The sequence below is a fragment of the Bos javanicus genome, chromosome 17 (genome assembly GCF_032452875.1).
Source record: "Bos javanicus breed banteng chromosome 17, ARS-OSU_banteng_1.0, whole genome shotgun sequence".
In the NCBI taxonomy this organism is placed as follows: Eukaryota; Metazoa; Chordata; class Mammalia; order Artiodactyla; family Bovidae; genus Bos; species Bos javanicus.
Genome location: NC_083884.1, coordinates 70,871,042 through 70,893,550, shown reverse-complemented (window position 1 = coordinate 70,893,550; position 22,509 = coordinate 70,871,042). Strand labels below are relative to the sequence as shown.

Genomic DNA, 22,509 nt, shown 5'->3' with positions numbered 1-22,509 from the left:
CCCTCCACCAGGCACTTACTTCTGACTGGCCTCCATCTCCAGCAGGGCAGACAGAGCTGAGGTTCCCTTCTTCCCAACCGGGGGGCCGGCCGACTCGAGAGAGTGCGTGGGGATGGGCCCGGCCATCTGCAAGCCTTTCATGGTGGCCCCTTTCTAGAGCAGAGAGAAGGAAACAGGCCATCAGATGCTGCTGTGTCCGCTGTGCCTCAGGTTCTGGGAACCCATTAGTACAGTCTGGGAGGATGAGATCCAGGAGCTGGAAATGCCAGGAAACAACTTTTTACCAAACCAAAAGTCCCAAGTAGCTGTCAGACTCAAAACAAACTGCCTCTTTGAGGCAGTTTACTTACATTTTACTTTTATCACAGTTTGAGGAAGTAAACAATTGTTACATCTACATTATGGAAAAACAAACTAAGTCTCAGAAAAGTGAAGCTCAGTTCAGTTCAGTTCAGTCACTCAGTCCTGTCCGACTCTTTGTGACCCCGTGAACCACAGCACACCAGGCTTCCCTGTCCATCACCAACTCCCGGAGTCCACCCAAACCCATGTCCATCGAATCATGATGGCATCCAACCATCTCATCCTCTGTCGTCCCCTTCTCCTCCTGCCCTCAATCTTTCCCAGCATCAGAGTCTTTTCCAATGAGTCAGCTCTTCACATCAGGTGGCCAAAGTATTGGAGTTTCAGCCTCAACATCAGGCCTTTCAATGAACACCCAGGACTGATCTCCTTTAGGATGGACTGGTTGGATGTCCTTGCAGTCCAAGGGACTCTCAAGAGTCTTCTCCAACACACAATTCAAAAGCATCAATTCTTCGGCTCTCAGCTTTCTTTATAGTCCAACTCTCACATCCATACATGACCACTGGAAAAACCATAGCCTTGACTATTCGGACCTTTGTTGGCAAAGTAATGTCTCTTCTTTTTAATATGCTGTCTAGGTTGGTCATAACTTTCCTTCCAAGGAGTAAGCCTCTTTTAATTTCATGGCTGTAGTCACCATCTGCAGTGATTTTGGAGCCCTCAAAAATAAAGTCTGACACTGTTTCCAGTTTCCCCATCTATTTGCCATGAAGTGATGGGACCTGATGCCATGATCTTCGTTTTCTGAATGTTGAGCTTTAAGCCAACTTTTTCATTCTCCACTTTCACTTTCATCAAGAGGCTCTTTAGTTCTTCTTCACTTTCTGCCATAAGGGTGGTGTCATCTGCATATCTAAGGTTATTGATATTTCTTCCAGAAATCTTGATTTCAGCTTGTGCTTCCTCCAGTCCAGCGTTTCTCATGATGTACTCTGCATATAAGTTAAATAAGCAGGGTGACAATATACAGCCTTGACATATTCCTTTTCCTATTTGGAACCAGTCTGTTCCATGTCCAGTTGACTTGACTCCAAAACCAAGGTTCTTTCCACTACACAGCTCTCCTGGAAATGATGCTGTGAACAGAAGACAGCTGAACTTGAGGTTAAAAACAAAAAGTAAAAACACAACTGATGATGAAACACTGCTCAGCAATGGACAGGAATGAACTGTGGAGTCAAGCGACAAGTTAGATGAATGCCAAAGGCGTTATGCTGAGGGGAAGAACGCAGCCTGGAAAGATTATGCGCTGTATGATCCCATTTATAGGGTATTTGGAAAAGACAACTGTAGAGTGATGGAGAACAGACCAGTGTCCACCAGGGTTAGAGATGGAGGGATAGTGCGACTCTAAAGGGTGCTGGGAGAGCTTTCCTTGGAGTGATGGAACTATTCTGTGTCCTGACCGTGGCAGTGATGGTGGTGGCATGAAGCTATACGTTTATAAAACTGAGAGACCTGTGTGCACAGCCACACAGGCGTGCACATGGGCCGAATCATCCCAGATCAGCCCTTTGTTAGCTGGGTGTCCTCAGACACATCCTCCCATCACCGCTACAAGCCTCAGCACCCTCACTGGGGAGTGAGTCACTGAAAGGAGGCCCAAGGGTGCGGGTAAACTCTACAAGTGACTGAAGTGACATGGCTGCTGTTGAGCAATCCGGTACCAGGGCACACAGGCAGCTGTGCCTGACACCGGGAACCCTGCAGGGAGCTCATGGAGGGCTTTGTCTTCGGGTGGGGAGCTTTCCCCCGCTTCCCCCACCACCAACCACTGCATCCTGCACTGAAGAAGAACCCACTCTGCTGGACTGAACATAATCTCTGGGGGGCTGTGGGGTAAAGAACTGGCTGGGGAGGGGCTGCTGACGTGAGAAGAGGCGGTCCCTGCAGCCCACACCCGGCTCAGCCCGCGAGGGGCCCCGGGGCCTCACCCGCATCATGCGGTCCGAGCGGTGCCGCCGGCGGATGCGGTTCAGGCCCTCCACGAAGCGGATGAAGCCGTCCAGGAGCTGCCACTCCTCCTCGTCGGCCCGCGGCCGGTCCCCGTAGATGTCGCAGTGCGCCTCTCCCTCCGTGATGCGCTTGGTGGCGGTGACGCAGGCCGGCAGCAGCAGGAAGCGTGTCCTCCAGAACTTCAGGGACTCGATTAAGCTGCGGAGGGATACAGTGGGAAAACGGGTGGAGGTGAGACCAAGCCAGTGGAGGTGAGACCAAGCCGGTGATAGAAGCACCTCCAGCAAGGTGCATCCATCTCAGCACCCCCCCACCCCCACCTCCAGAGTGGGGTGTGGAGGGTCCATCTGCCTGGGAGCACGTGCCCATCTGAGGTTGCAGGCTCCAAGGGAAGACCTCCAAGGCTGCTCTTCCCTTCTACCCCAGAGACACTGGAATGCTTGTGTGCGCCCAGGCCCAGTGCAATGGCAGCCTTTTATCATTACAACCATAAATCACACATAAAAATGAAAAGTTAAAAACAAGACATCAGAAAGCTTTCTATGTAGAGAATGCATATACAACAAGGTCCTACTGCACAGCACAGAGAACTATATTCAATAGTTTATGATCATCAAAAAGAACGAAATACTAGCCAGGATAGGGAATCAACCTAGATGTCCGTCAGCAGACAAAAGGATAAAAAAGCTGTGGTACATATACACAATGGAATATTACTCAGCCATTAAAAAGAATGCATTTGAATCAGTTCTAATGAGGTGGATGAAACTGAAGCCTATTACACAGAGTGAAGTAAGTCAGAAAGAAAAACACCAATACCGTATACTAATGCATATATATGGAATTTAGAAAGATGGTAACGATGACCCTATATGCGAGACAGCAAAAGAGACACAGATGTATAGAACAGTCTTTTGGACTCTGTGGGAGAAGGCGAGGGTGGGATGGTTTTAGAGAACAGCATTGAAACATGTATATTATCATATGTGAAACAGATTGCCAGTCCAGGTTCGATGTATGAGACAGGGTGCTCAGGGCTGGTGCACTGGGATGACCCTGAGGGATGGGATGGGGAGGGAGGTGGGAGGGGGGTTCAGGATGGGGAACACATGTACACCCATGGCTGAGTCATGTGAATATATGGCAAAAAACACAATATTGTAAAGTAATTAGCCTCCAATTAAAAAACAAAGAAGAAAATACCGCCATTACTGTGACATGGATGCACCTAGATACTATCATAATGGATGGAGTAAGTCAGAGAAACAAATATCATGGCACCACTTAAATGTGGAATCTGAAAGAACGGTACAAATGAACAAAACAGAAATTGAATCACAGATGTAGAAAACAAACTTAACCAGTTACCAAGGAGGAAAGAGAGTGGGGAGAGACAAATTGGGAGACTGGGATTGACATATACACGCTACTATATATAAAATAGGGCTTCCCTGGTGGCTCAGTTGGTAAAGAATCTGCCTGTAATGCAGGAGGCCCGAGTTCGATCCCTGGGCCGGGAATATCCCCTGGAAACAGAAATGGCAACCCACTCCAGTATTCTTGACTGGGAAATCCCACAGACAGAGGAGCCTGGCAGGCTACAGACCATGGGGTCGCAAAGAGTCAGACATGACTGAGTGACTAAACCACCATATATAAAATAGATAACTAGTAAGAACCTACTGTACAGCACGAGGAATTCCACTCAATACTTTGTAATGATCTATATGAGATAAGAATCTAAAAAAGAGTAGACAAATGTATGTGTATAACTGATTCACTTTGCTGGATGCCTGAAACTAACACAGCACTATAAATCAACTATACTCCAATTAAAAAAAAAAAGAAAAAAACGTACATTTACATGAAACCATCACACTGCACATCTTACGTATATACTATTTTTGTCAATTATACCGCAATAAAGCTGAAAAAAGATTTTTAAAAATCCTAGGATAAACCATGGGGGGGCTTCTCTGGTGGCTCAGATGGTAAAGAATCTGTCTGCAATACAGGCGACCCAGGTTCGATTCCTGGGTGGGGACGATCCCCTGGAGAAAGGAATGGCAACCTACTCCAGTATTCTAGGAACCTGGTGGGCTACAGACCAAGGGTTGCAAAGAGTCGGACACAACTGAGTGACTACACTTTCACTTTCACAGGATAAACCATAATGGAAAAGAATATTAAAAAAAGAAAGTACATATATAACTGAACCACTTTGCTATATAGCAGAAATTAATGTGACATTATAAATCTACTACACCTCAATGAAAAAAAAAAGTTACAAGCACTCAGGAAGATGTGAACAGCACGGACATTCCACCAAAGGGCACATCCTCACCAGGTTTTTTTGCTCTTTGTTGTTCCATATGGTAAAACACATGTAACACCATTTAGCATTATAACGATCTTTAAGAGAGCACATTCAGTGGCGCTCAGTACATTCACACTGCTGTGTGATCGTCCCCGTCCATCTCATCACTGAGTTTTTAACCCAATCCAGATGTGTTTTTCCCTCCACTTTTTTTTTCCCTAAGAATGCCCTCATTTTACAATCAGGATGAAGAACAGAGGCATTAGATTACAGACATGTGGCAGGCCACGATGGGAGGAAGCCAACTCGGGTTCTCTGACCTGAAGTCCTCGGAGCCGGCAGAGCAGATGTACTGATCTAAGTAATTCCACTTGTACTCCTCCAGTCGCTCATGCGAGAATTCCACCCAACAGGAGACGAACTCTGAATCGGAGTGGGAGGGGCAGAGGCTGTAGGTGTAGTGGATCTGGGCGGACTCGTACGGGTACCTGAAAAACAAAGGTCCAAACAAGGATATCCGCCAACTCTTCTGTACCTTTTCTTTCTCAGTATTCTTGGCATTCAAGCACAGTGACCAACTCATCTCAGGGGGCTGGTGATGGAGATGTCTCAGTTTTTAAACCAGAAAAACATCTACTTCTGCAGTATTGATTATGCCAAAGCCTTCGACTGTATAGATCACAACAAACTAGAAAATTCTTCAAGAGACGAGAATACCAGACCACCTGACCTGCCTCCTGAGAAATCTGTATGCAGGGCAAGAAGCAACAGTTAGAACTGGACATGGAACAACAGACTGGTTCCAAATTGGGAAAGAAGTATGTCAAGGCTGTACATTGTCACCCTGCTTATTTAACTTATATGCAGAGTACATCATGAGAAACGCTGGGCTGGATGAAGCACAAGCTGGAATCAAGATTGCCAGGAGAAATATCTATAACCTCAGATACGCAGATGACACCACCCTTATGGCAGAAAGTGAAGAAGAGCTAAAGAGCCTCTTGATGAAAGAGAAAGAGGAGAGTGAAAAAGCTGGCTTAAAACTCAACATTCAGAAAATGAATGGCATCCGGTCCCATCACTTCACAGCAAATAGATGGGGAAACAATGGCAACAGTAAGAGACTTTATTTTCTTGGGCTCCAAAATCACTGCAGATGGTGACTGCAGCCATGAAATTAAAACAAGTTTGCTCCTTGGAAGAAAAGCTATGACCAACCTAGCTGCTGCTGCTGCTAAGTCGCTTCAGTCGTGTCCGACTCTGGCGAACCCATAGACAGAAGCCCACCAGGCTCCGCCATCCCTGGGATTCTCCAGGCAAGAACACTGGAGTGGGTTGCCATTTCCTTCTCCAATGCATGAAAGTGAAGTTGCTCAGTCGTGTCCGACTCTAGCGACCCCATGGACTGTAGCCTACCAGGCTCCTCCGTCCATGGGATTTTCCAGGCAAAAGTACTGGAGTGGGGTGCCATTGCCTTCTCCGACCAACCTAGACAGCATATTAAAAAGCAGAGACATTACGTTGCTGACAAAGGTCCGTCTAGTCAAAGCTATGGTTTTTCCAGTAGTCATGTATGAATTTGAGAGTTGGACTAGAAAGAAAACTGAGCGCTTAAGAATTGATGCTTTTGAAGTGTGGTATTGGAGAAGACTCTTGAGAGTCCCTTGGATTGCAAGGAGATCCAACCAGTCCATCCTAAAGGAAATCAGTCCTGAATTCATTGGAAGGACTGATGATGCTGAAGCTGAAACTCCAATACTTTGGCCACCTGATGCGAAGAACTGACTCCTTGGAAAAGACCCTGATGCTGGGAAATATTGAAGGCAGGAAGAGAAAGGGACAACAGAGGATGAGACGGTTGGACGGCATCACCGACTCAATGGATATAATTTTGAGTAAGCTCCGGGAGTTGGTAATGGACAGGGAAGCCTCGTGTGCTACAGTCCACGGAGTTGCAAAGAGTTGGACATGACTAAGTGACTGAACCGAAACCTTCTTATTCTTCTATCATATTCTTTGTTTTTAATTGGAGTGTTAAGACTCATGCTAAACATTGTAAGCTGGATCAAATCCCTTTCAGAAATAGGTGAACTGCAACCATAAAACACAACCCTGGAAAGCAGACTTTCCTGGTGGTGCGTGGAAATCCGCTGCCAATGCAGGGGACACTGGTTGGATCCCTGGTCCAGGAAGATTCCACATGCAGCTGAGCAACTAAGCCCATGCGCCCCAACTGCTGGAGCCCAAGCACCTAGAGCGTGTGCTCTGCAACAAAAGAGGTCACTGCAGTGAGAAGCCTACACAGAGCAACTAGCCCAGACACCAGCCCCGCCCCTGCTGGCCTCAACCAGCCCTTGCAAAGCAATGAAGACCCAGTGGGGCCAAAGATAAATACATAAAAATTAAAAAAAGAAAACCTGGGAAACAAAATAGTAACTCCAAAACAACAACTACTCACTCAATCTCCCCGGTGTGAATATACATGCAATTCAGTATGCGGACAGTATGTGTTATAAACATCGCTTGGTAGGTGGACATGATCTAGGACAGAAGCTGAAAATGTTAAACCCCCAGGACTCACTTGGGAAGGTAGCGGGTCACTGTGATCATCTTGTCTTTCAGTGTGACTTTGTGGAAGGTTCTGCCCATGCTCAGCCAGTACTGGTCTTCCTCTTCCGGGCGGTTTCGGGACACAAGGCCTAATAAGGAAAAGAAGAATTTCCTCCATCTGGTTGAGGGTCCTTCCTTTAAAAGGCAATTGCTTCTCTTCCACATAGATTCAGAAAAGGAGAGACAAAAGAGGCAACACTTTCAGTTTGACAATTTCGTGGAAAAGAAATAACTCTTGGTTGGAAAAAAAAAAAAAAGTCCTGAAGGTGGAAGATTTTTCTGTTACTGAGCCAGCCAGCAGGGGGTTGGAGTCGGGGGTACCGACAGCATCTGGATGATACACTCGAGGCTGAACGACCTGATGCCTCGTCCTCTGGGAAGGGAAGTTCTAAGCTGGATGTTAACTGACTAAAATGGAACTCCACCCTTCTCAGGCACGAGCTGCCCCCTGGCATCTGAGACCCTCGGCCCTGGGGCAGCCAACCCAGCCCATGACGCCCACTCTGCTACACCATGTTTCAGACGTAAAGGATCACTTATTGGGCACTGCCATGGCAGTTCAGTGGTTAAGACTCTGTGCTTCCACTGCAGAGGACATGGGTTCAATTCCTGGTCGGGGAACTAAGATCCCACATGCAGTGCAGCCAAAAAAACAAAAGAACCATTTATTTATTTGCTCAAATTTCCTTCTCCAAACATCTGCTCCTGTTGTTTCTTCTACCTTCTCTTCCATCTCATCTCTGCCTTCTCACCATCAAATTCCTAAAGATTGTTTAAGGTCACCATCAAGTGCCACCTTCTTCAGAAAGCTATCAGACCTCATCAATGGTGAATTCTACCCTGGATATAGCTCCTTGTGTGTGTGGGTCTCACTCCCGACAAAGTAAAAGTTCCAGGAGGCCAGGGCCCAAATCTTGTTCATCTTTGTATTTTCAGTAGCACCTTATAAAGTGCCTGTTCAGGGAAAAGGCAACCTGGATGGGACCACTAACATGGAAAGGGAATTCATACCACTGTGTTTAGGATAAGAACAAAATCCTTCACATGGTCTGTGCAGCTTGGGTGTCCTGATGTCTCTGGCCATGTTGCTGGCTTACTCGTGGTACTCCCCACACTTGTCTTTTAGGTGCCTGGAAAGTCTCACGAGGCCTTTGCACACACTAATCCTGCTGCCTAGCATGCTCTGCCCTCCACTCCTCTCCTCTCACACTAAAAACTCCTGCGTGTGTTTCAGGTCGCAGCTCAAACATCACCTCCTCAAAGAAGCTGCCCCTGACTCTCCAGACCAAATCCAATCCCATATTAAATACTCTCAGGCAAGCATTTTGATTTTTCCGTCATGGTCTTTATCATAACATGACATTGTATTTCATAGTTTGACTAATGTTATTTTGTCCTATAGAGCAGGAGCTTCAGAAATACTAATGAATGAATGAGTGAATGAATGAATGAGTGAACTAATGAAATAATGAGTGAATGAATGAGTGACATAAAATGAGTGAACTAATGAATGAATGAGTGAACTAATGAAATAATGAGTGAATGAATGAGTGACATAAAATGAGTGAACTAATGAATGAATGAGTGAACTAATGAAATAATGAGTGAATGAATGACATAATAAAATGAGTGAACTAATGAATGAATGAGTGAACTAATGAAATAATGAGTGAATGAATGACATAATAAAATGAGTGAACTAATGAATGAATGAGTGAACTAATGAAATAATGAGTGAATGAATGAGTGACATAAAATGAGTGAACTAATGAATGAATGAGTGAACTAATGAAATAATGAAATAAGGAATGAATGAATAAAATGAGTGAGTGAAATAATGAATGAATGTGTGCAATAATGAATGCATGACATAATGAATGAATGAACACTGTCGTAAGTTCATAGACCCATGCTGTCCTATACCAGGCACGGTTGCTTCCATGGTGGAAGAGAATAAGATGAAGCTGAAGTTATCCTAGCAATCAGAAAGGTTATTAGTAGAGTCTATAATATGAGAAGGTGGCATCACATGATGCATATCACAAGAGGCTTTTAGAAAAAACCCAGAGGAACCCAAAGCTTCATGCTGAACAATGGGCCCTGGACGCAAGGACCACTAAGCCTCCATTGACGGGTCCATGCTTCTTTGATCCTCTGACTGGAGGAGCTTTAATGGAACCAAAGCTGGCCTGAGGTTTGGTTCTGGCTGTCTAGGGAGCAGGGTGGGATGCTCACTAGCTACAAGGAGGAAGCAGGGGATGAAGAGATGCTCAGTGATGGCTCCAGGAAGTGACCGCCACTCTCTGGTTCCAGGCCCCCACATGTAATTCTCGCTGCTGGACTTGTTTCAGGGGAGACCTCCAGAGCCCAACTCAAACTCAGCCAGCACCACCGAGTCTCTGTACTCACTAGCCTCTGCCACTCATGGATGACCCATCTTGGCTTCCAGTCACTGAACTGCAATGAGCTGCAGTGACAAGAATAGGGAAGGAGGGGAGAACAAGCATAAACTTCAGGTTCAGGTAACATTAGAGGACCTACTGTGTCAGGCACTGTGCACGAAATAAACCCAGGCCTCTGGGACAGGAATATTCACCCTGTAGTTTGACAGTTCGGCCCCTGCTCAGCCACCTGGGACCCAAGGAACTGCTCAAGCCAGGCTGGAACATTCCTGAACTTAGGCATACCCTCTTCCTTAAAAAGAGAGCTGGAGATTAAAGAGAGTTTTAAGATAAGTCTGAACTTGGAGGAGATGTTAATTCTTGTATAAAGTGAAAATTTTAAGGGAAAAAAAATGGGTAAGCAATATAGCAGAGAATATCTGTATAAATATACCATTATATAGATGCATTAATATGTTATTATCAGTATACATAAACATATGAATATATATACATAAACATATGAAATTACTAGATCAAAAAAAATGTGTGTTGAAAAACAATGACTTTAAGTGTATGTATTCCCTACTATCTTAAGAACTTGTTTCCACAAATTGAATAGAGGAGAAAACTCAGGGTCTGCAGTGGAACCTCACCCCGGCTGTAGAGCGGGCTGCTGCTGAGTGGCGGTGGGCCAGCAGGGCTGGGCTTCTGTGCGCGGGGCTGAACGATGATCTGGTAACCCTGCATGAGCCGCTGGCAGATGAACTCTTCAAATACCTGCTGGGCCGTCATCTGCACGCCCTCCTCATCCCTCCTGAAAAGACAGACGGCGTTCACAGGACATGCCAGGAGCACAGTGAGAGAGTCCCCAGTCCCCAGCTCCATCCCCGTGAGCCCTTCCGTGGTGGTACGTGAAACTGAAGGTTTGCAAACCAGTCTTGGGAGAAGGAAAAGCCAGGCACCTCTCTGTCACTGACCTGTCGATGTCAGCCTCCGGGAGGAGATCGTAGCAGCCCTCCGTGTAGTCATTCTGTAGGCCCTGGCGGTCGGGGAAGTAGTCCGTGGTGAGGGGGAGGCACGCGGGAGTCGTGAGTGACTTCCAGTCCACACCAACTGTGCAACAGAAGCCTGGCACTACAGGGGGAGCAGACAGCGTCAGAACTGCCTCGTGTGAACAGGGAGGAAGGTAGTGAGGTCACCAGGCAGGTGTGGGATGTGGGTGGGGAGTCGGGGGGAGAAGGGCAGTGTGATAGGTGATCAAAGTGCCAGGAAAGGGAGGGAGAGAGAAAGGGAGGGGGGAGGGAGAAAGAGAGAGAAACAGAGGCTGTTAGACAACGCAGTGCTTATCCGATCCCACCATGCAAATGGGAGTCGCAGCTGACACTTTTCATTTTCTGCTGATCGTGAGCTGCAGCCGTGAGTCCAGTGAGGTTACGGCAGGGGCAGGCCAGGCAGAGTTACACATCGAAGCAAATCAATGTCCTGAGAGCGGAAGAGAGGCTCAGGCCAGGAGCCTCCCGGAGGTGGCGGAGGGGCCAGGTGGGGAGGAGAGGGGGGTGCAGCTGATTCTGGAGGGAACAGCACAGGGGAGCAGAACTCAGGATTGAAAAGTAAGTCACAGATCCATCAGGGCAGGAAGAGGAGTCAAGGGAGGACGTCTGGGAAAGTTACGAGGCTGGAACTTTAGGAGCCGGAGTTTAACAATCTAGAGATGAGAGCTGTCATGGCAGAGTGGGCCTGACCCTCTGGGTCGGTCAGAGATCACCTGCGCTTTGGTGAAGCGGGGCTTCCCCACCTCAGGGCATGAGACCTACTCTGGTCAGGATAATTCTGTCATGGGGGGTGGTCCTGGGCACTGCAGGATGTGAGCAGCCTCCCGGTCCCTACTCACTAGATGCCAGTGGCATCGCCTGGTTGTAAAAACCAATGGTGTCTGCAGACACAGCCACATGTGCCCCGATGAGCAGAATATTCCTTGCTGAGAATAACTGAGTTAACGCAGGGGGGCAGTCAGCTTCTTCAGTCAAGTAAGTGAACACTGTTTTTCAAATCTCCATACAAGGGAACAACTAGAAGCAGATAAACTCCTCGCTTCAGGCTCTGTGTCCCCAGCGAGACCCTCACACGCCTCATCTCCCGTGGCTCCTCGGCCTTGCGCCCGCTGTCCCCGACACCCCTCCTCTGAGCAGGTGTGGCGCCATCATCAACCCCTTTAAACACCTGGCCGAGCTGAATCCCCCCAAGGTCACAGGACCAGAAGCCTCTCTGCTCAGGGATCTTTCCTCCTTAAAGTGACCGACGTGCCCCCAGGAAAAGAGTGTCCCTGAGCCTGGGGGCCAGGGGCCAGGAAGACTTTCGAGCTGAGTCCCAGGGGGAAACATGCCCAGCGTGCAGCCACAAGGCTTTGGGGAAGAATACCTGACCTGCAACAAGCCTAACTCCATGGTCTCCACTCTAGGTCCCGGGTGACTTCTGGTTGGTTGGTCTGAATTTTATTTTATTGTGGTAAGAGCACTTAACTTGAGATCTACCACCTTAACAAATTTTAAGTGTACAATTCAGTATGCTTAAATTTGGGACAGTGCCATGCGGCAGGCCTCTAGAGACCTTACTCACCTCACAAGGACTTGAAGTTTTACACCCACCAACTGGCAACACCCCGCACCCTGGCCCCCTTCCCCTGGGACCCTGGCAACCACCACTGCGCTCTCTGAGTCTATGAGTCTGACTCTATACAGGCCTTGTTAACTCCTTAATACCCCAAGAACTCAAAACACAGCGAGAGGGAAGTAGGGGAGGGACAGGAATGGATTGGGAGTCTGGCGTTAGCAGATGCAAACTGACATTTAGAATGGATCAACAGCAAGGTCCTCATGTATAGCACAGGGAACTATATTACATATCCTGTAATAAGCCATGATGAAAAAGAATATAAAGAAAAGAATGTATATATGTGTATAACTGAGTCATTTGGATGTACAGCAGAGTCGCACAACATTGTAAATCAACTACACTTCAATAAAAAACAAAAACAAAAGACCCAGTCCACAGCATCCTAGTTAGCACCCCAACTTCCCGTATGGCAAACGAGGGTGAGTTTGTGTGAGCTTCCGGGTTAGAATCAGCAGCAGAAGGTGGGCGCCAAATGGAGCCCCCAAGGGGCGGCCGGAAGTGCAAGGTCCTCTGCTGCTGTGCCTTCTCACCGTCCTGGCCCTTGCCAGTTCCTTGACCCTTGGCACTAGAAAAACCTTTTAGAAACAGGGTCCACGGGCACACATGGAGACTTCAAACCCTGTGGTGAGAAAAGCCCCCAGTTCTCAGCTGGGTGCTGCTGCTGTTTCCCTGGGGAAAGAGTCTGGGTGGCGTCTTTTCCACCTCCAGTACCTCCAGGCCCTGCCAAAGCCTCTGAGGTGGTTCCAGCTCAGAACCACACAGTGACAAACACAGATGACAAAATCCAGCGCTGGGCTTGCAGAGGAGAAACAGGCTCATCTATTCAAGGCTGGCAGCTTTCTAGAAAATAATCAATCTGCCAACTATTCTTTGGAATATATTCCAAGGATCTGAACCAAGAGAAAAAAATACACCCACGGCACCATGCATTCATTATATACTATTAAAAAAAAAAAACAACTAGAAATCACCCAAATGGCCACCAATAGACATGATTATCCAAATCACAATATAGTAACATGTTTGATATTGACATGAAAAATGACTAGCATGCCAGACCTGGAGAACCAGTGCAATGATTGCTAAGTTACTTAAAAGTGGGGACAAAAAAGATTTGGTGATGTACATACATCCATTGGTCACAGTGAGGTAAAGCAATGTTGATCAAGCAGTAGAGTTTCTTTTTCTGGTCTTTTGCTATTGCTGATATTTAGATGTTCAGCTATTTCAACAGATAAGGATGATCAATGTAAATGCAACCCAGACACACACTTCCAACTGCAGTGACGTAAACAGCTTCAGGTCTTATTCCTTCTGACTTCTCCCCACAGCCACTGTTAGGCATCTCAGAGCCAAGGCCAGCGCCGGGAATATGGCCACCTCACCACACTGCCTTCCCGCACCTGAGACGTGAACGTCCAGGCTGTTCTCCCCCAAACAGGGCTCCCTCTTGCTCCCCCTCAGTGCCCTGACCATCCACCCACACCCCGCCTCCCTCCATCAGTCGCCCCCTCTTACTTGGGTCTGGGGAGGTAGACACACTGTCCTCTGGAGAATCCTTATTCTGCGTCCGAGGATTCACATCTATGGAAAGATAAAAAGAGTCTGTTTCAGTGAGGCTCATTTTGCAAAAAAGTTCTGACCAGTTATAGTTTTAAAAAAAAGAGAGAGAGAGAGAGAGAACCTTCCACACCAGTCATTAAATTAGGATTTCTCTGAAACTTCCCTCTTTTCTCCAGAGCAGATTTTATAGTTCCAAGACTCATCTTCTGAGGAATCAATGGGTCTATGAGAGCTGCCTCCCCCAGGCCCAGAATCACACTCCATGTCCACCCTGGGAAAATCCTGAAGCAGTTACCACCCGAACCCATGGTTCCCCCGCTTCAGTGTCGCCAGGAAACTCGCTCTAAGCATCACTAGCTGAATCCACTCGTGACTGGAGGCAAACTTTATTAACTAATTTTATAAAATTTCAATTCCGTTGTCTTCCTCAAGTCAAGTTTCAGAAAGGCAAGTTAACTTACAGAAAACGAAGACATGAAATAGTAACTTCATTGTTTCTTTCAATTTTACTGTTTCTCGTATTCATTTGGTATACCATCTATCCTTTGAGGCTTTCCAAAATCTGCCACCCATCTAAACTCATGTTACCCTATCCCTGTAAAGGCTCTGGAGACATAAGAGAGGCGAGTTTGATCCCCGGGTCAGGAAGACCCCCTGGAGGAGGGCAGGGCAACCCACTCCAGTACTCTTGCCTGGAGGATCCCATGGATAGAGGAGCCTGGCGGGCTACAGTCCACGGGGTCGCAAAGAGTTGGACACGACTGAGCGCAGAAACAGCAGGACAGCTGGCTGCTGGCTGGAGAGACCAGGATAACACCTCCACATCTCTGGGTGTTAAGTTGCTACGTGTATAAAATGTATTGAATGACTTACTCCCTACAGGAATGATCAGATAACAAGCGCTTCCAAAAAGCATAAAGCCTGTATCAATCAATAAAAGCTCCTACCCTCCCTGCACTTAGAATCCCTCACCTTCTAACTCTCCTCCTGACCAAATACCACCCCTTCGCATTTGAGGTGCCTATCCACTTCTGTAAGCCAGTGGTCCTCAAACTTTTTGGCCCCAGGGACTAGTTTTGTGGAAGACCCTCTTTCCACGGATGGGGAGGGAGGGGGGCGGTCCTGAGACGATTCAGCATATTGCATTCATTGTGTGCTTTATCTCCATTACATCAGCTCCACCTCAGGCCATCGGGCACTAGATCCCAGAGGTTGGGGACCCCTGCGTAAGCGACAAGGCCACCCTTCTCTTCTCCAGTCTCAAACCACACTGCTCCCTCTGGGTCTCTGATCATTTTTATGGGGGGGGGGTCCCCTTCCACATATAATTGAAAGCTTCCAGGCCTGGTGCGGCCCTCAATAGTGATCTCATAAGCAGCCCTCAATCACGACTCACTGACAGACCAATGATAAATGTGTTCCTGACCAACATGTTCTCAGCTAAAAACGTAACGTGCAGCCCATTTATAATTCCATGCATTATTAGAAGCACAGCTTCTAAATAGGTCACCCGAAATTGTGGCTGAAATGATCCCAAAATAGACATGGCCCTGCTTTTCCATCCCCATGTCGCTCCCGGGGGTGGGCCTGCTCAGAGCGTCTCCTGGGCGGGTTACCTGCACCACTGCCACGGAGCAGGCTGACCGAGAGCTCCTCCGTCCCAGCGAAGCTCAAGAAGGACGTGCCGTCGCCGGGCTGGCGGGAAGTGCTGTGCCTGCAGAGAACAAACAGAGCCCAGCCGCCTAGCTTAATGTGGATCATCACCTCTTTTATCCTGCTCACCCTGTCTCTGGGGGGTTTTCATCAAAAACAGGCCTGAACGTTCAGCCACATAGGCTGGCAAACACTGAGATCCACATCGCAGCTGCCAGGCTTCGGGATTCAGAGCGCATGCCAGCTATAGACTCTCACCCTGGCACCCCAGCTGCATCCCCATCACCATGCCAGATGCCTGCCCTCTCCATCCTAAGCCTGCCCCTGCTGATACCCCCGGCGGGACGTGAGGTGCTTCAACAGAGGTATCACGTTAAGCCGGTAAAGAGGGTCACGCCCTGCTTGTGTCCCACATCCAGCCCATGGGATGCTGGGACGGCTGGAAAGGGGCCAAAGATTGCACCTTGCAAGAGTAACACATCACAGAAGACCCAGTATAGCCTGGGCTAGAGCACGTCAAGGGTTAAATGACTTTCTTCCTAGGCTGACTCTCTCTGGATGCCTTGTAACACATTTAGAACCCCGGTTCAAAAAGACTTGTTTCTATAAACACAGGCCTTGGTCTCCATTGTTTTAACTTATTTACTTTTTATCAAGCAAAATTTTAATAATATAGAAATATATAATAGTCTTTGATCAAAAATATCACTTGAAAGTCAGTAGCACCCGTCTCATGATTTGCAATTTGTCAACCATTACTATTAAATAAATTCTTATACAGTGGTTATTTTGAGATCCTCAACAATACAATAAAATATGAAAAATAATTAAAAAGATAAATATTTGCAGTGAAGGCATGACTCTAATTCTTTTGGGATACCTTGCTTTCTGCATTAACCCAACAGTGGGATTCCTCAATGACCAAAACGACAAAAGTCACAGACTGACTGCCCAGAACACACAGCAGGAACCACCCGCCCTGGAATTCATTTTCACCCTCGACTGAGGATCAGAAGTAACTCATGTCTGTGGTTGACAAAGCGTGTTTTGAATTAAAGCGGAAGCCAAAGCAAGGGCCTGGGGAACATCTTTGGCAAAAACACCCCAGGCTGTCTGTGTCAACGGGCCCAGGGAAGGGGACTGACAAAGGGTGGTGCTGCAGCCCCACCACGTCCCCGAGTCTCCCGGACGTGACGCGTCATGGGCAGCCCGTTCCGCCAATACCCCGGCACCTCCCAGAGCCCCAGGCCCAGCCTCACCTGCCGGCGGCCTCGTGGTATGCCAGCTCCAGCAGCTCCGCGGAGGAATGGGTCAGGTCCCTCTGCCCGCTGCCCTGCAGCTCTGCCATATTCTGTCGGGTCTGGTGATGGATCTGAATGGCCTCTCCCGACGGTCCTATCCAGACAGAGACCCACTGACCATCGTCCCCCCAGAAGCCAGAGCCACACTCTACCTCACACTGTCTCTCTTCCTGCTGCTAGGACACGAGCGCTGGAGAGGCTGAAAGGCAACCACAGCACAGAGGATCATCATGTCCTCAACCCTCTGGCTCCCAGACGGGACGTCGCCTTCTCTGAGCGAGGCTTGTCCTCCTGTGAGGCCTCAGCCTAAGAATATTGCAGGGACCTCCCCGGTGGTGCAGGGGATAAGAATCCGCCTGCCAGTACAGGGGACGCAGGTTCAGGCTCTGCTCTGGGAAGACCCCACATGCCTTGCAGCAACTAATCCTGCATGCCACAACTACTGACCCCATGCTCTAGAGCCTGAGAGCCACAAAGTTAATTCACCAAAATGAGAAGCCCGCACGCTGCCAACTAGAGAGTAGCCCCCACTCACCACAACTAGAGAAAGCCTGCGTATAACGATGAAGACCCAACACAGCCAAAAATAATAAAAGAAAGAAAGAACATTGTGGGAGCCTTTGTTTCACACACATCAAGTGCGATACAGTAGAGAAAGACAACAGCATAGGAGGCAGGGGCTCCTCCCAGGAACAAGTCAGACAAGAAGAACACATGTGGCTGTCCCTGCCTCCAGGTGCAGAGAGGGATGACATCTCTGACTGAGGCCAAGCAGGGACGGGTGCTGAGGGCCAGGACTGGGAGTTCCCGGCCAGGGCTCTTTCCCAAGAAAAACTTACCCACGGGGAAAGTGTGCATCCAGCGCCTCCTGTTGGACGTGAGCTTCATGGGCATCCGTGAGGGCGCAAAGGGGTTAATCAGTGCCCGCTGGGGCGTGTACCCCCCGGGGCGGACATGCAGCATGGACTCTGCGCTGCCCACGTGGAACCTGCCCGGTGCGCTGGAATCCCGCTGTGGTGGCTCCATCATGTTCTCCAGGACGTCTGCCAGTTACCGTGGGGATGAGGGGGGAGCATAGAGAGAAAGCACAGGGTCACGGGGAAAGCAGGACTAGGCAGGAGAGCCTCTGAGGCTGACAAGGACCTTGGAGGGTGTACATGTGAGGGAAATGAGGGAAATCGCCAAATTATAGAGAAATGAAATACTGGGTTTGTTTACTTTTTAAACACTTAAGAGAAGGAGGTTCTGGTCCCTAAATTACTAGCCTAGTGAAGCTACACCCAAAGCCAATGGAGAGGACCACACATTGCCTGGATACCCTGGACTCTGAGCTGGATGCAATGACTCCATGGAGCTGTCTCCTCTGGGGATGGGGTGGATGTATTCTGTATACGGGAGGAACAATACAGGTAGGTATTTGGTGACCAGAAGGGGGGACCCTGGCAGAGACAGCAATGTGTTCAGTTCACTAGACCCATTTGATTTTCCTCTGAGGCTCACAAGGAGAGGGCAGTTTCCTGCCCCTTTGCACTGGGGCCACAGAACAGTTCCAGTCAGCAGAGCACAGGCAGAAGTGACCTGTTCCACCTGAAGGTCTGGACCACTGACACCTCCACTCATGACCTCCCTTCTCCTCTCCCCTGCTGTGGAAACTCTGGAGACCTGTGTTGATGACCATGGCATCCCGGGATAGAAGGAACCCCAGGCCCTAGGTGACTGGGTGGACAGAAACCCCCTCCCACTGATGCAGAGGCCTGGAACATGAATAAGCAATCAATGTGACTGTGTTTAAAAAAATAATAAATTCATGGGAGGAATAAATGAGGAAATGAGTGTATCCAGCCTTGACCAGGCATGGAGATGGCATGCTATTTAGACCCAATCCGTCCCACCCAATGGCAGACAGGTCCCTAACCTGGGTGGATCAAAGAGTCGAAACCTACAACCAGGTCCCCTGAGGAATGTCGCATGCCCACCAAGCAAACACCCAGGTTAGAAAGTGGGTCCAGGGCCTTCCCTGGTGGCCCAGTGGCTAAGACTGTGTGCTCCCAGTGCAGGGGGCCTGGAGCCGATCCCTGGCCAGAGACCTAGACCACACGTGCCACAACTAAAAGAGATCCGAACAACGAAGACTGAAGTGCCCGAGTGCTGCCGCTAACACCTGACGCAGCCAAATACATAAAGACACAAAAGATTAAAACGGCTGCCCAGCCCTGCCCTCTGACCTCGAGTGCTGGTGTAGCCCAGGGAGCTGCTGACTTCGTACTGGTGCAGGTGGGGGTGAGGGATCACCAGGATGTTGGCGCTCCTGCCCAGCGAGCTGTCGTCAGACGCCTGGCTCCTCACCTCCTCCGTGGGCAGCGTCCGGCCGGGCAGCGAAGGGCTGGATGAAACGTCGCAGGAGCTGGCGCTCTTCCGGCTGTGACTCTCCCGCTCTCGCACAGACCTGGCAGGTGGAAGACCAAGTCACTGTCTCCAGCCCGGGCTACATGGAAGACCAGTAATGATAACCCTCCATGGGATCTCTGGGTGGGAGGTGACGCAGGAGGTACTCTGCCCTGAGCAGCTCCAGGAAGAAACAGGGGAAATGATGGACAGTCCTCCCGTGGCCAGAGTCCTGGGATCAGAGCCTTAGAGAAGCGATCCCTCAGTCTGACGCCACCTCATCCCACCATCAAGCTCGAGTCACGGAAAATGGAGTTTTGACTTGAGGTCACCCAGGAGGAAGCACACAGCACCACCTGAGACATCTCCTGGCATCAGAAATTGAATCTAAATCTCACTGGGCCTCCAGAGACAATCGCCAGTTTACAGGAGACTCAGAGACAACAGGGCAAGTTAAACATAATAAGGGAAATAAAGAGCCAGAGGAAGAAAAAGCAAGACACTCTACAGTCACAGAAAGGACACAAGATGAAAGCCACGTGTGCACCTTCTTCAGATCCCAACCCAAGCAAACTAACCGTAAAAACTGCATTTTTGAGACAATTGGGAAGTCTGGAGAGGGACTGGCTATCAGAGGATATTAGCAACCAGTGTGAATTTTGTTACCAGTAACACAGGTACTGTGATCATGTTGGGTTTTGTTTTTTGTTTTTTTAATTATTTGTTAGAGACACACACTGAAATATTTACAGGTTAAAAAAAAAGGGGTATCTGAGATCTGTTTTAGAATACTCCAACGAAATTTCAAATGTGGGAGAAGTGATAAAACAAGATTGACAACATGCTGATAACTGTTCATTTCACTAGTCTCTGAAAGTTTCCTTAATAAAAGTTAAAAAAAACAAAACAAAACCAGTATGCCCTTATTAAAACATGAAACTCCCTGAGACGGGAGCCTCTGGAAGTGGCAGGAAGAAGGATCAGAAGGAGAGAAGTCCAACGGAAGCAAAAATTCAGAATGAAAGAGTCAGCAACTGCCCACGGGCTGCCCCTGTGATATCAGAGCTATTCTCTCTCTACCTGGAAGAGTTTTAAAGTGAGAGCTTAAATGGAGCCTGAAGATAGACCCCAAGGGCAGACTGCACATTCCATTATTCCAACAATAAATATTTGAGCACCAGCACATGCTCAGCCCAGTGGAGGGACAGAGCACCGATTAGGGCACGGCCTATGCCCTCGGAACAGTCTGAGTCTCTGGGACATCGGGTCTCGCCATCTTTGGTCAGAAGAAAGAAAACCAAGGATCTTGGACCCTGGACATGTTCTTAGATGCTCAGAAGAAAAGCAGCACCACGCCCTAAGGCAGCACCCACGTGTAGCGAACTGCTGCTAACAGCGCTACCCTGAGCTCTGAGCACTCTCGGGACCAGACATCAGGATGGGATGAGGGGAGTGGACACAAGACGAGCACGTGGCTAAGCCTAACCCGTCTGTCATGATGTGAAGAGACAGGGGGGTTTTCCAGCCAGTGGTACTGAGTTACAGCACACTTTCCATACTAAGAAATACAGAAAATAGACTGGCAATGCTTGGTCAACGAGGGGGGAAAAAAAAAAAAGCTAGAACTCTGTTTCCCACATTCTAAAAAAAAATCTACACAAATCACTAAGCATAAAAACTAAGACTATGGGGACTTCCCTGGTGGTCCCGGGGTAAGGGCTCCAAGTTTCCATTGCAAGGAGGTGTGTCGTTGGGTCCCTGGGAGTCGCATGCCACAATGTGCAGTCAAAAACAAACAGATAGACAAACAAAAACCAACACTGAAAGAACTAGGAGAAAACATAAAATACACATCTTGGATCTGGGATGGCTTTCTTACACTAGACCCAGAAATGAGTGTTTTGGTAAATCTAAACACATCACAATGAAAAACTACTGTGTGACCCAAATACCAGGGAGCAAATTTCAAACACAAGAGTTAGAGAAAGAAAAGTATCTTGCCCTCTGGGAATAATAAACCTAAGAGAAACTCTGGACGCTGGGATCGATCTATTGCTCTATCTAACTTGGTGGCTCAGACGATAAAGAATCTGCCTGCCATGCAGGAGACCTGGGTTTGATCTCTGGGTTGGGAAGATCCCCTGGAGAAGGGAATGGTTACCCACTCCATGATTCTTGCCTGGAGAATCCCATGGACAGAGGAGCCTGGTGGGCTACAGTCTATGGGGTTCCACAGAGTTGGACACGACTGAGTAAATAACACACTTTCACTTTATCTATTAGGGGCTGCTCAGTGAAATGAAGATTCTAGAATTCACAAATTGCTCCTCTTGACTAGAAAAAGCAGAATGCTCTCCTTATTTGCGAACACTTCATTATAACAAACATAGCTAACCAAACAGCTAGGCCAGAGAATGGGAAAACAGACTCCCTAACGATATACACACTAAGGCTTCCATTTGGCTCATTTTAATTTAAGATATTTTCAAGGTTGCTCTCATGCAGGTCCCTCTGGGGCCTCAGGTTTTCCTAGTTAGTTTCTACGTCCACCCCCAAAGCACATCTGGCAGAGAACCTGCAGGTGCCGAGGCGCTGAGCCCGGGAGGGGCCAGGGAGCCTGAAGACTTGTGCGTCGTAAGCATCGTAATCCACCTGGATGGGAAGGGCATTCTCAGATTCTTTGGGGGTCCCGAGAGCTGAAACACATAAAAAATATCAACTGTCATCAAAACACACTTCAACAAGAGGCCTTTGGATGGTCTTCATCAAAATCTGCAAGGTATAGGTAGGTCATCATCAGCATCTCCACGTGAAAAACAATGAGATAATAACCCATGATCAGGTTGCAAAGATTAAATGATTTTTGCATCAAAATGATAGAGAAATTACTATTTACAAGCACTAAGTAACGGCCAGATGATGGCACCATTTCTTTCTGTGATCCCATTGTTAAAAAAATAGCATCTTAGTGGGGTGGGGAGTGGGTGGGAGGGAGGCTCAACAGGGAAGGGATTTATGTATCCATACAGCTGATTCGCACTGTTGTATAGCAGAAGCTAACACAACATTGTAAAGCACTTATACTCCAATTAAAAGAATAAAAAAATCAATCATAAAAAATGGCACCTTAATGGATATATTGCAGAAGGAAATGGCAACCCACTCCAGTACTCTTGCCTGGAGAATCCCATGGACAAAGGAGCCTGGTAGGCTACAGTCCATGGGGTCGCAAGACACGACTGAGCAACTATGCATGTATATATATATATACACACACACAATGTGTATCTTTAGTCCTTTA

At 48.1% G+C, this 22,509-nt stretch overlaps 1 protein-coding gene across 10 annotated transcripts in view; it reads right to left on the bottom strand.

The window, feature by feature from the left end:
- The window catches only part of DEPDC5 (DEP domain containing 5, GATOR1 subcomplex subunit), a 72,776-nt gene that overhangs the window by 26,227 nt on the left and 24,040 nt on the right, over positions 1-22,509 (bottom strand). For 4 of the 10 annotated variants that reach the window (XM_061385434.1, XM_061385435.1, XM_061385429.1 and 1 more), the window contains exons 20-31: positions 21,784-21,904; positions 19,049-19,269; positions 17,663-17,866; positions 16,782-16,917; positions 15,486-15,583; positions 13,825-13,890; positions 10,611-10,794; positions 10,287-10,447; positions 7,221-7,338; positions 4,960-5,127; positions 2,301-2,520; positions 20-153 (exon numbers count right to left, since the gene is read on the bottom strand). In XM_061385434.1, coding sequence (XP_061241418.1) covers positions 20-153; positions 2,301-2,520; positions 4,960-5,127; positions 7,221-7,338; positions 10,287-10,447; positions 10,611-10,794; positions 13,825-13,890; positions 15,486-15,583; positions 16,782-16,917; positions 17,663-17,866; positions 19,049-19,269; positions 21,784-21,904 — 1,831 coding nt within the window. The other 6 variants (XM_061385430.1, XM_061385432.1, XM_061385433.1 and 3 more) reach the window with 5 other exon arrangements.